Source organism: Pseudorasbora parva, chromosome 8 (assembly GCF_024679245.1).
Source record: "Pseudorasbora parva isolate DD20220531a chromosome 8, ASM2467924v1, whole genome shotgun sequence".
Classification (NCBI taxonomy): domain Eukaryota; kingdom Metazoa; phylum Chordata; class Actinopteri; order Cypriniformes; family Gobionidae; genus Pseudorasbora; species Pseudorasbora parva.
The window spans coordinates 33,721,689-33,735,750 of NC_090179.1; the positions used below are offsets into that span (position 1 = coordinate 33,721,689).

Consider the following 14,062-nt stretch of genomic DNA (forward strand, 5'->3'; position numbering starts at 1 on the left):
ATATTCCCCTGAGAAATGTGACACCACTACTATACCATTACATGTGATTATACGTCATCATACCCTGTTTCTTTTATTAGTGTCCTGTAACATTTAACCAGTACAAACATCAAGTGCATAGGCTTTATCTAACAGAAATCAGACGTGAGCGTGGTTAAATTATGCCCAACTTACTTACAAATTATTCCCAACGCAGATGCTGTATTTGGACATAATAAAATGGCACTCATTTCAGTTAAAAAAACAAATGAGCCTTCGAGTTTCTTAAGGCGATACAGAATGATACAGAAAATGCAAGATTGGTGAAGCCGCTTTTCCATCGGGCCAAACTGTTTTCTTTGTTTATTAACCGTTTCATTTCGTTCTGATCCGATCTGGTTTGGTTATATGGTTTGGGTAAAACTATTCCTCAGTAACAACCCCTTTCAATAATCAGATTTGACATTGTGATGCAAAACAAAACCATTTCAATGCACTCTTAAAGGTATAGATAGTGAAATTAAAATGTTATCATCTTGCCCCCACCCCCCATTTTTGACTGGACATTGGCTAGTTTTATTCCACAGACCTTGATTTTCATTGGATGGATTGTGCAGACATTCTTCAAAATATCTTCTTTCATGTTCCACAAAATGATTGGAACAACCCGCGTTGGTGCAGGTTCCAACTTGTTTTTAATGATTAATCCACAATTAAATGAAGGCTTTTTATAAACCTGAGTGCCTTCGCTTGACACCTTTAGTGAGTAAATGAGGACAATTTTCATGTTTGGACAACTGATCACCAGAATATTGGCAAAGCCAAGCAACCGCCAAAAAGCGTCTGACAAATGTCTGTTATTATTAATTACATACTGATTGAAAAAAGTGGTACTACTGGTGTTTATGAATAATAGAAAGCTATTTATCCTGCTGCCTCCTTATTACTTCACTATGAATATGAATATATTATGAATTTATTTAACATACATTTGGACTTTCAAAAGTTCAAGGAAAATACATTTTTTTTTATTAATACAATCTCCTAAAACAACATAAACAACATAAAACCTCTAAATCCATTCAGAAGAATTTGGCAGCTCTCAACACAGAAGAGCTATGAGAATTAAAAGCTTTTCTCTGCAACAACAGGAAATCTTCAAAATGCAGCTGGCAGAAGCATCCCCGACACACACACACACACACACACACACGTCACACACACACACACACACACACACTTACACCCTCCACATGCAACGCTTGCACAAATAAGAGAGTTCCCTGGTGGGTACACCTGCAAAATTGCCACCCTTTTTACAGATGGCTCTTCAGTAACATGACCAAAATTCCCAGTATCTGACTAAATGCTGGATTCACAGCGTTTGACCAGGAGCTAAATATCTACGAAGGATGTTGTGGTTGTGGTTGCGGTTGTGATGAGCTGCTATAGTGCAGTGATGGTTGCTGACAACAGGGGGGGGGGGAAAGAAATATTACCATATAGATTGCAGTTGATATGTATAGATGCTCTATAAATTAGGCTAATCAATTTATCTCACTTTCTTTGTTTCGTCCAGTTTCCTGAATGTGGCTTTTATGGGATTTATGACAAGATCCTCCTCTTCAAGCACGACACCAGCAGCAATAACATCCTGCAGCTGGTCAAGGCAGTGTCGGATATCCAGGAGGGGGACCTGGTGGAGGTTGTTCTGTCCGGTGGGTCATAGACTTAACCAGTAGCTCAAAAGGCCTTCACATTTGCAGCAACAAATTTAAATTACAATAATCATAATTAATAATAAACAATAATAATACAAAGATAAATAAATGCTGTTGGGTGATAATAATATTAATAATAAATTATTTATGCCAAATACTGCATGTTTTATTCAATTTTAAGATGAAAGCTATACACTGTAAAAAAAATGTTGGTTTTTGTTGGTTTAACTTAAAAAGTAAGTAACCTGGTTGCCTTAAAATTTTGAGTTTACTGAAATAAAAATTTGAGTTGATACAATGAAGGAAATTTGTTTCATAAATAGAAACTCAAAATATTATTTTATCTGAACCACATAAAAACACACACAATTACCCAATATGCTTACAAAATCTTTTAATAATATTTTAATAAAGGTTGTCGAATCTCAAAACATGTTCATTATATTAACTCATAATTTTAATTTCAATTAACTCAAAATTTTAAGGCAACCAGGTAACTTTTTTCTAAATAATTTTTTACAGTGTACAAGTCATTCATTTGATGATTGTTTTTTTTTTTCATTTCCCCCCATTTCACATTAGCGTAAATTTGAATCAGTCTAATTCTCATTATTATACTTAATAATTTAAATAATTAAAAAATAATCATTTTTCAAATGATTTAACAATTATGATTATAATGTGTCATGGTACAGTAATACGAATGTTTTGAGAGGATTTTTATTAAAATCGATTTGTTAGAGCTGTATCTCTGACTCCCAACACAAATGGCTTCACACACTGCAAATCATGTAAATATTTGAAATTTGCATAATACTACAGTCATTAGTCCACCTGAAAACATGAAAAGAATGTCTAAAATCATTGTTCACTTAGCTTAGTATTAGCACTGTCTCCTGATCCCAGTTTTTGATTTTTGTTGCTTATTCCGCAGCTGCTGCCACATTTGAGGACTTCCAGATTCGCCCACACGCATTAAACGTGCACTCCTATCGTGCGCCGGCATTCTGCGATCACTGTGGCGAGATGCTTTTCGGCCTGGTGCGTCAAGGACTCAAATGCGATGGTGGGGACTGGTTTTGTTTATTCAACCATTTGCATCATTTGAACCATTTATTGTGAGCTGTCATGTGATTTTTATGTAGCCTATTCACCATGACTTAACCTGCTCACTTTAAATGAGATAAAAGCATGACACCAGTAAAAAGTTTTGCCCTCTCACTGTTTCCCCCTGCAGGCTGTGGACTGAATTACCACAAACGCTGTGCCTTTAGCATTCCCAATAACTGCAGCGGAGCGAGGAAGCGGCGTCTGTCCACCACGTCCCTCACCAGCAGTCAGTCCCTGCGTCTGTCCACCTCAGAGTCCCTCAGCAGCATCAACAGCAGCGTGACGTCTGAGGATACCAGCCTCATACGGTCGCACACTCAGATGGTACAGGATACACAAACACTCGGTTTCAGGTTTCTACACAATTTTAATCCAGAAACATATAGGCCTACTGTACGTTTTTTAAATAATACAGAAGTTGTCAAGGGCACAAATTAAAATAATTAAAGCATCTGCTCAAGGAATACATTTAAAAACTGCACAGCTTGATTTCAAGTGTATTTGTTAATAAAACTTTAGCGCTGCTTTTCAGAATTTTCCGATAATATATGTAGTAAAATATTACAAAATAGGGGACACATTAAAATATAAATATAGTTGCTTTCGATGATGCGTCTGTTAAATGTATATATTTCAAAATTGTGCATCTTGATTTAAGTGGATTTTCAGAACACACACACACGTTTGTTTTTGTGACATATGGGGAGTTTTTATACTGTACAAACCGTATTTTCTATCCCCTTACACTGCCCCTGCCACTAAACCTACCCATCACAGGAAACATTTTTACTTTCTAAAAAAAAATAATCCTGTATGATTTATAAGCATTTTGAAAGTGGGGACATGGCCAATGTCCTTATATTTCACCCTCTCCTTGTAATACCTATGTCATTATACACGTGTGTCCTCATATGTCACAAAAACACACACATCATTTATTATATATATATAACACTATTTAATAAGAAATCTGAAATGTAAAAATAATGTTGGTCTCTCTCCAGCCCCGCACCCCCAGTGAGGCCAGGCGCTTTTACACCGGACGGCCCGTTCACCTGGACAAGATCCTCATGACTAAAGTGAAAGTCCCGCACACATTTGCAGTCCACTCATACACACGCCCCACTGTGTGTCAGTACTGCAAGAAACTGCTGAGAGGACTCTTCCGCCAGGGACTCCAGTGCAAAGGTCTGACAGTCCCGCTCAATACATCGCTCTGACTTCACAAATTGGTAATACAGAACAGCTAGGAATGGCCTCTGGTTATGATGTATTGACCCATGTTGATGTTGTACCAACGAGGTGATTAAATTGATTTTGCTATAATGATCAGCTGGCTGTACATTATCCAGGTTATTATGTCGGTACTCACAAAATGTATCAATAAGTGCATAAACATAAACAACTATATAGAAATAAAATATAGAAAAAAAAACTTAATTTTATATAAAATTATCTTGTAGAACAACCCTAAATATAAACAAAAATTTACTGGCTTTACATTACATATAATAATTTTGAAAAGTTTTTTTTTGTTTTTTTTTACAAAATATTTTTTATTCAGTAAAAATTAAAGTAAAGGCTTTTATATTTTAAGAAAATGAAATGTTTCTTAAGCAAAAAATCAGCATATTAGAAGGATTTCTGAAGGATCATGTGACACTGGAGTGATGATGCTGAAAATTCTGCTTTACCATCACAGGAATAAAATACTTTCAAAAATATATTCAAATGGAAAACAGTTATTTTGAATTGTAATCATACTGTTTTCACTGTATTTATATTCACATAGACAGTGTTGGGTAAGTTGAATGTAATGAATTATGCTAATACTAATTACAACAGTATAATTAGATTACTGTACTAATTATTCTCTAATATATACTCTAAAAATTATGCATTACTAATCAATTTCTAAATCAACCTTGACCAGTTGAACAATACCTGTACTTTATTCTTAAACTGAAAAACGCATTTCAAGGGAGTAGGTTATATTAAAAACATACATTTTAAAATTGGGCGTTACATTTTCATGTTAAATCCACTATTGTTTTATATAGAATACTTCTGTTGTCTATAAAGTATTTAATACAATTACATCAGAAGTAGCTGTAATTAAATTACAGGTATCCCTAACTTTACTTTTTCAAGGGAAATTTATAATTTTATTAATTTATATAAGTAATTAATTACTTAGTAAAACTAATGCCCCAACTAAATATTAAAAATATTACTGAATGTAATGTATTTTTATTAATGAAATGCAGCTGGTGAGCAAAGCAACTTCTTTCTTTCAATTATTATTTTTTTTAACTCTTACTGACCCAAGCTGTAGTGTTGTGTAGTTTGTGATATATAAACATTATGATAACACATTACAAATTTAAAATAATTTTTAATCTATAACACAAGTAACGTTTTTCTTAAAACGAGAACATATTTAGTTACACCTGAACGTTTCCATGGAAAGTGAAATAGAAAGTTTGCTTAGTATGTAGTGAGTTAATTGAAAAACTTGTTGCTAACATTTGTATTTGATATATTTTTTATTATTTGATTTAGCAAATAACACTTGTTCTATTTCTTTTAGACTGCAAGTTCAACTGCCACAAGCGATGTGCATACAAGGTCCCTAATGACTGTTTGGGGGAGTCTCTTGGTAATGACATTGTTGACAATATAGACATTAACACATTTGGAAAATTTACTCTGTCGGTTTTTTCTGCAAACATGTAATTATAGTTTGTCACTTCATGCTGCTTGTATGTGACTTTTGACCTGTTTCCCATCTGTTTTTCTCTCAGATATATTAAGTCCAAGCACAGACGCGGAGGTGCCGATGGACTATAGTAATGAGTATTCTGACACTGATAAGTCTTCTATGATGGACGACTCAGATGAGGCCTGTAGTATCCCTGGGTCTTTCTCCCCAGACAGCGGCCAGGACGGAGCCAGTGGAGACCAGAGGTAGTTAGACACAGATACAACTGTTCCTAATAAACACAACGGGTACAACAAGTGCAAATAGCCCACCTTGTTAGCTGAGCCTATTTACACTAACTCCGCCCACCAATGTCCGGTTGAGCCAGACAAAATGACAAAAGAGCGTACACTCCCCATGACGATGAGGGAGTTTCAGCAAAGTACAAATAGATTTCAACCACCAAAAGTCCATTACAGTAATAATAATAATAATAATAATAATAGATTTTATTTATAAAGCACTTTTCATTCCGAAGAATCTCAAAGTGCAACAATGGAAATAAGAAAAAAACAAAAATGAATAAAAAGTAAAAATATAGAATAATACAAACAAAGCCTTTCTGGACAGAAAAGTCTTCAGTTCTGCTTTAAACTGGTTCCACGTTTGTTTTCAATCCTCAAATAAAGATTCAAACGGTCACGAATCAGCGGATTGATTCATGATTCGTATCGCTAATGTCACGTTATTTTAGCAGTTTGATACATGATCTGAATCATGAATCAATCCGCTGATTCATGAACGTTTGAATCTTTATTTGAGGTTTGTAAACAAATGAGGAAGAGAAGACAATGCTGATTAAAGTCTTAGTTTTTGTTATTTTTGGTCCAACATGTATTTTCAATGATTCTAATGAACTAACTGATGTCACATTTGGACTACTTTGATGATGTTTTTATTCCCTTTCTGGACATGGACAGTATAGTGTGCCTACACTTAGATATGCTCTTGGACTAAATATAAAATATCTTAAACTGTTTTCTGAAGATGAACGGAGGTCTTACGGGTGTGGAAGGACATTAGGGTGAGTCATTAATGACATCAATTTTTTATTTTTGGGTAAACTAACCCTTTAATGAACGCAGTGCACACCGGAAAGGTGCGGTTGTTGAAATGAATCAGCTGTGGGATGGAATATTTGACCCTCATGACAGCCACTGGAAGGTTTTGACTAGCGCTAGGCATTATCCAAAACACAGAGCTGGAACACTGTCAGGAACAGCGAAATGATGGTACCATGGCATAACTCCCAGCAAACAACTGATTTTTAGAAGAGATAGCAGTAGGTGAGCAAATGTCCTTCACATTAGAAGCAAAACCATAACAATCCATACAAAAGGTTTTAGACGTATAAAAGCGGCGAACAATGAGCGTCCTCTCCTGTCATGAGGGAGTTCATTCGAACTTCCAACTGCCAACTATCAACAGCCAAGTAGAGTTTTTTTGAGACCATAAGATAAGATCCTAGCAATAAGTCCCAAAATGAGCACTGACTGAATGTACTACACTGTAAAAAAAAGGCAAATTTTGAACTTTTGCAGTACAATCGACTTAGATGTTTAAGTTATTTCAACTTAAATTATGTTAAACTGACTTTAAAAAATGAGTTACATCTTGTATAACTAATAAAAACAAGTTTAACATTTCTTAACTTATTTTGATGAGTTAAAAAAATGTAAAAACATTTGTTGTCATAATTTATTGAACATATAATTTTTTACAGTGTAGTTACAGTCAAAAAAATAAATAAAAATACATTCTAACATTAACGTTTAAACTAAAAATCAGGTGGAAAAGCGGTGAACAGACAGCGTCAGCGTCCTCTCCCCCTCGTTGCTAGGCAACATCAGAAGCTCTGCTACTACATGTATTTATGGAGAAGAGAAAGCTGTTCCTCCATCTTGCGTAAACTTTCAATTTTGTTTTAGAAAGGTTGAAGCAGATTGGTTGTTTTTTGTCATATGAGCTGCAGTGCACTTGCGGCGTTCTAAAAAGTTGAGGTTTTTCAGCTCGCTGGGGCGTAGATGACCCAGAATGTATGTCTCACCCAATTATCTTCACAATGGCGTCGCTCTATTGTGAGAGCAAACTTGAGACGGATTGGGAATGGCTGGCATTAGCTTGTAACCAATCTAAGTTTGAATCTGTCGTTTTAACTTAGTAACTAACTTAGTCTTTTCCCATCGCATATCAGCTCAGAGGCAACATTTGAAAAGTGGAATTAAAGTGCTTAATGGGTGGGTAGTTAATAGTGGGAATAAAGTGTTTAAAAGGTATTTAACTTTTTACCCACCATGCACTGACAGAATTTTCTGGCTTTCCATGTTTTCAGAAACAAGTGATAAAAAGCATACACAGTAAACTATACTCTTTTTTTTAAGTGTTCAAAATGTTGAATTTTTTATTATTTTGATACGCTGCATTCAGATATTCATACAATATACAATATTCTACACTGTCAAAAATTTTGGTTGTTTTTTGTTGGTTTAACTTAAAAAAGTAAGTAACCTGGTTGCCTTAAAATTTTGAGTTTATTGAAATTAAAAATTTGAGTTGATACAATGAAGGACATTTGTTTAATAAATAGAAACTCAAAATATTATTGTATCTGATCCACATAAAAAATTTGGTAAATCATGAAAATAGCACTATTTGGCATGTTTCACTGCATCATCAGAAATAAAACACACACAATTACCCATTATGCAATCTTTTAATAATATTTTAATAAAGGTTGTCGAATCTCAAAAAATGTTCATTGTATTAACTCAAAATTTCAATTTCAATGAACTCAAAATTTTAAGGCAACCAGGTAACTTTTTTTCTAAATATTTTTTTACAGTGTAGGGGACATTACATTTTTTGTGAAAATTGTCAAAAACTTGGGGGAAAGAGTTAATAGGCCTGTAATTAAAAGTGTATATTGTTATTTACACTTGTAAAATAATTGCTTCTGTTTGAACAAAATTGGAAAGTATAGTGATACAGTTTTACGGCTTATACGAATGTTACACACGCAAATGTTTAATCAAGAAAAGGTTCATTTAAAATGAAGTAAAAGATCTCTATGGAGACCTTCACTTCGAATGGCAAAATTTAATCTGCTACTATGCATTTATACGCTTGTAAGCTTTTCGAAAACTGTTCACAGGCAATTTGTGCTGCTTTGTTGTGTCTCTCTTGGTATGAAAGACTTTATTCAGCCTATGTACCTCTCGTGTACGTGTCACACAGATCTCATTAATGTATGTCCTGACCGTCTGCTGTGATGTCTCTCCTCAGTGCTAATATTCCTCTGATGAGAGTAGTGCAGTCCATTAGGCAGACCACACGCCGCTCCAGCACGGCCATCAAGGAAGGCTGGATGGTGCACTACAGCAACAAGGACACACTGGTACTTCCTCTTACTGCTGGCTGACCCGAAAGGGTCATGCCATTCTAAATCCATAAGACTTTGTTTTTTCTTCTTCTGTGGAACCCAATTATTGATATTTTGAAGAACATCTTATCTTTAACAAAAGATCTGCAGCACATCAAAATAAAACGCAGAAATCAATTGTCGATGTCTAAATTCAAAATGAAAACTGTAAATAAATAAATGACTTTTGTCTAAAGTTTTTTTTTTAAATGCAATTTTATTGTTACCTCTTAAAAAATTAGTTATTAATATATTAGTTTTTACTACATTTAAGTGATATTTTAGAGATGAACTCCATAAACAGTTTTAAATCTGCCTGTTTATTTGTCTGTTTGAAAATGAATTGATCCATTCTAATTTTTTTACATTCTATATTAATAATGGATTACTTCATTACTTTTCAAAGATAATCGTAGTCTGTACAGGATCTGTTATCAACTGACACATTGGCATTGAGCCAATTTAATGCATTTTTAATAATGCATTTAATGATTTATTTATTTAAATATTTAACTTTAAGTAATATGGCACTAGTTGTGTCCTGAATATTTATTTTAAGCTATTTATTTAATTTTGCGTCTTGAAACCCCCAGTCCACAGTTCATATCACTTTAATATTACTTGATAAATAGTAATGTATGGATATTCAGAAAAGGTTTGGAATGATAAAGGATGAGTAAATGAAGACATTTTTTCTTGTTGCGTGAACTATTTTCTGTCTAGTCTTTACACTGTCCTTCCTTTTCCAAACGTCGCTATTGATATTTCTTTCTGTGTTCTGCATCAATCTCCACACTTGCACTTTAATATCAGCAAATTTTCAGCTTTTAAATCACAACCTATTCTCGGCGTCCCCTGCAGGTTTTCTATTGGAGTGGTATTGATTTGTAAGAATGAATAGCCATAAATGTCATTCATGGTGCTTCTAGACGAGTATTTCCACAAAGAATGGGGAAAAATTGGCTAGGCATTGAAATATTGACCTGTTCTCGACCTCCTGTATAGCATTTTACTCCTCTAGCCTTTTCTTTCTAACTTTCCTCCCGGTGATTCTCTTGCGTCCTCCTTTTCTCTTCAGCTCTGTTTACCCTTCGCTTTCTTCCTCCTGTCTGCTGGGGTGAAGCTGACCCCCAGCACCAACTCCTTGTTGACCTATGACCTCTGACTTCTCACTCCACCCTCCAACAGAGGAAGAGACACTACTGGCGTCTGGACTGCAAATGCATCATCCTATTTCAAAATGACACCACCAACAAATACTACAAGGTAGATCTCTATCTATGCTCTATTTATGCAACACTGTGAGCTAAATTGCACATTCTTTAGTTAATGTGTATATGGAAATGCCACATGACGCTATGCATTACGCCATCACAGTGACTGATGAAGCATGAATATTCTGGGTTCATGACATAATGTATTATGAATGGTTTTCACAAGCTATTTGGTCATAGAGGTGACTATAAATGTAGAATTACCTTGTTTGATGTATCATTTCAATTAATTATCTGGATGTTAACCTCTGTGCACATTGTCTGAATGATTAAGGGTGTAATTTGCTTCTTTTGTGTGCCTCTGCAGGAGATCCCGCTTTCAGAAATCCTGGAGGTACGCCCGGCAGGTGATTTCTCTCTCATACCTGCCGGCACCAGCCCCCATTGCTTTGAGATTATGACAGGCACCATGATCTACTTTGTTGGCGAGGACCCCAACACCACCCCGTCCCTGTCATCCAGTGTGTCTGGCCTGCCCATCTCTATCACCCCCAGCTGCGTTGCGCCCAATAGTGGGGTAGGACGGGAGTTTGCCAAAGGCTGGGAGACTGCTATACGTCAAGCCCTCATGCCGGTCATCTTCCAAGACAACCCTCCAGCAGAAGGTCACACCCCTCACCGTGAGTGAGAAAAATGTGACAATACATGCATAATCATGATTCCCGTGCACAATAGTGGGAATGAGACCTAAAGAAATAATTTAGTTATGTGGATAATTTAGATAGAGTTCAGTAATACGTTGGCATTTTTAAATTCGGACTGTTTAAAAATACATAAAAAATGCAGTTCATACAACAAACTACATTAATCGAAATTTTCAAAGATGAACTTATTTCCATGTATATGTGTATATATATATATATATATATATATATATATATATATATATATATATATATATATATATATATATATATATATATATATATATATATATTTATTGTATAATCATTGTAGAAGTAAATCTGCCATTAATATCCAGTTTTGTCCTTGAGAAACTTACATATGTCATAAAGGGGAAGTCTTCTGAATTTTATGATATCTGGGAGATGTTTTTGGAATTTGTTAAAGAAGGAGATATTGAGGAAGCTGTAGATGTATAAAGGTAGTGTATATACACAAAGTGCCAGATAGATAGACGGACGGACGGACGGACGGACGGACAGACGGACGGACGGACGGACGGACGGACGGACGGACGGACGGACGGACGGACGGACAGACAGACAGACAGACAGACAGACAGACAGACAGACAGACAGACAGACAGACAGACAGATAGATAGATAGATAGGTAAAGTCAAATGAATGACCCAAAGAAAACCCTGTGTGAAAACAATCCTGTAAATTCAAGATCCATTACAAGTATTTTAGTGCTTTTTATCTGATTGATAGTTACTACTACTTGACTTTTTTTTTTTTAATTATTAACTTAAAAAAAAAAAAAATGCTTCATACCAACATGGATTTCTAAACCATGTGTGGACCAACCACCAAGTTTTCTAAAAACTTGGCATATAAGTTTTTGTTTATTTAATTTATCATTCTACACACGTAATTTTCATTTTGTCATGGCCTCTTATACAAGCATAATACTGAGATTATAAAGCGAGGCTAATCTGGTTATTAATCTTTTTGATTTTCAGGGCAGGCATCAGTAAGCATCTCTGTGTCTAACAGCCAGATTCAGGAGAACGTGGTGAGTGAGTGAACTTGACCTTTAACGATGTAATACAACACGTAATGTGTTGATAAAGACGATGACAAAGATGATTATGATAATGATAACTATTAAAATAATGATGATTATGTACCCAACAGGACATTGGAATGGTGTACCAGATCTTTGCTGATGAGGTTTTGGGTTCTGGACAATTTGGCGTGGTGTATGGAGGTATGTCTATGACTGCAAACTAGATTTTTTTCAGTTGGATTTTGCTGTGCAGCTGCTAAGGTATACTTGGTGTTTGCCAGAAAGTTTACTTTTTTTTTCCTACTGGCCCAAGTCAAAAGAACAAACCCACAAAACTTTATAATATACCAGACTGAAATAAAAATCCAATTTAAAAAGTACTTAAAATCCCTCATCCTCAGTATGAGCTCTAACAAGCATCACTAACGATATGCAAGAATGAATATTTACAACATATCCAAGTCATTATAATTTCCCCAACCCCCACAGGAAAACACAGGAAATCTGGTCGGGATGTAGCTGTGAAGGTAATCGACAAGCTTCGGTTCCCCACCAAGCAGGAGAGCCAGCTGAGGAATGAAGTAGCCATTCTGCAGGTGACCAGCAGGGGACGATATAGAATCAGTGATCTCATCACTCTTGGCTAATGAGTGCTATTGTATTGACTGAATGATAACAAACATGCTGTGTCCTTCTTATTGTGAGGACACCTAACATAAGGTCACGAATGCAAATTCGACAACAATGTGACTCACTCAAACGCATCTCAATATCTTGTCCTTTCTTTCTCTCTCAGAGCCTTCGACACTTGGGTATAGTGAACCTCGAGTGCATGTTTGAGACACCGGAAAAGGTGTTTGTGGTAATGGAAAAGCTTCATGGTGACATGCTTGAGATGATTTTATCAAGTGAGAAAGGACGACTTCCTGAGAGGCTCACCAAGTTTCTCATTACGCAGGTCAGCACTTTTATTGCTATTCACACCAAAGATGTTAACTATAGCTATAAAGTCATAAAATCATTCCAAAGGCCAACAAATAAATACATATGTAGATAACAATATCAATAACTAAATCAGTATCCAAATCAATGCACAATAACATCCTGTTTATCCTAAGTGCATGCTGCAGTTTCGTCATCTGCCACTTTAAATGCTCGAGCTCTTTAAAGCAGGATGGATTCTGATTGGCTGTTAATGTTTTTATCATTCATCATCTAGAAGAAATCGTTCTGAAAGGTGTTCCACTGATATTGTTCCTTTTGTGTCGTTATTATTAATATAATCACTATATCTATTTAATTATTACTATTAAAGGCAGGGTAGGTGATTTGTTGCAGAAATCTTTTTTGTAATCCCGGTTGAAAGTCTTTTCACATCCTGATATGACATTGCGTTAATTAGATTTTTGATTAAAAATGGAAAGCTGAAAAGTGAGAAAATAGGCTCTTAAAAAAAAAAAACTTTTCAACTTTTAATACATGATGATAAAATTATTTTTTTGATCGAAAAATTAATGCACAAGGACCCACTCAGTGGTCTAAATGTATTTATATCTACATACAGTCTTGCTCAAAAGTTTACACACCCATTGGAGAATCTGTTAAAATGTTAATTATTTTAACAAAATAAGTTTCACTAAATAATATTTATTTAGGACTGTCCTGAATAAGATATTTTACATAAAAATATATTTACATATCGTCCACAAGACTGTGAGTTTATAAAAATGACCCCGTTCAAAAATGTACCCTTGTTCTGTACACTGTATGTCGATCCACGGCTGTTTTTTTCTTTTATGACAGTTGTTCTTGAGTCCCTTGTTTGTCCTGAGCAGTTAAACTGCCCGACTTTTTTCAGAATAATCCTTCTGATCCTGCACATTCTTCAGTTTTCCATCATCTTTTGCATATCTGAACCCTTTCCAGTAATGACTGTATGATTTTGAGATCCATCTTTTCACATTGAGGACAATTGAGGGACTCAAACACAACTTGGGAAGTGCTGTCACTGGGGCGGTACCCTAAGGTACAAAAGTGAAAAGGTACATCTTTGTACCTTACTCACCCCTAAATGGTACAAAATAGTACCTTAAAAGGTACACATCA

General features: G+C 35.2%; 1 protein-coding gene across 1 annotated transcript in view; it reads left to right on the top strand.

Moving 5' to 3' along the window:
• The window catches only part of prkd2 (protein kinase D2), a 63,571-nt gene that overhangs the window by 41,447 nt on the left and 8,062 nt on the right, over window positions 1-14,062 (top strand). Inside the window, exons 2-14 of the mRNA XM_067450988.1 lie at window positions 1,559-1,697; window positions 2,635-2,766; window positions 2,938-3,134; window positions 3,815-3,998; window positions 5,401-5,469; window positions 5,615-5,777; window positions 8,854-8,965; window positions 10,178-10,255; window positions 10,571-10,883; window positions 11,910-11,962; window positions 12,085-12,157; window positions 12,446-12,552; window positions 12,753-12,914. Coding sequence (XP_067307089.1) covers window positions 1,559-1,697; window positions 2,635-2,766; window positions 2,938-3,134; window positions 3,815-3,998; window positions 5,401-5,469; window positions 5,615-5,777; window positions 8,854-8,965; window positions 10,178-10,255; window positions 10,571-10,883; window positions 11,910-11,962; window positions 12,085-12,157; window positions 12,446-12,552; window positions 12,753-12,914 — 1,782 coding nt within the window. The remainder of the gene's footprint in view (window positions 1-1,558; window positions 1,698-2,634; window positions 2,767-2,937; window positions 3,135-3,814; window positions 3,999-5,400; window positions 5,470-5,614; window positions 5,778-8,853; window positions 8,966-10,177; window positions 10,256-10,570; window positions 10,884-11,909; window positions 11,963-12,084; window positions 12,158-12,445; window positions 12,553-12,752; window positions 12,915-14,062) is intronic.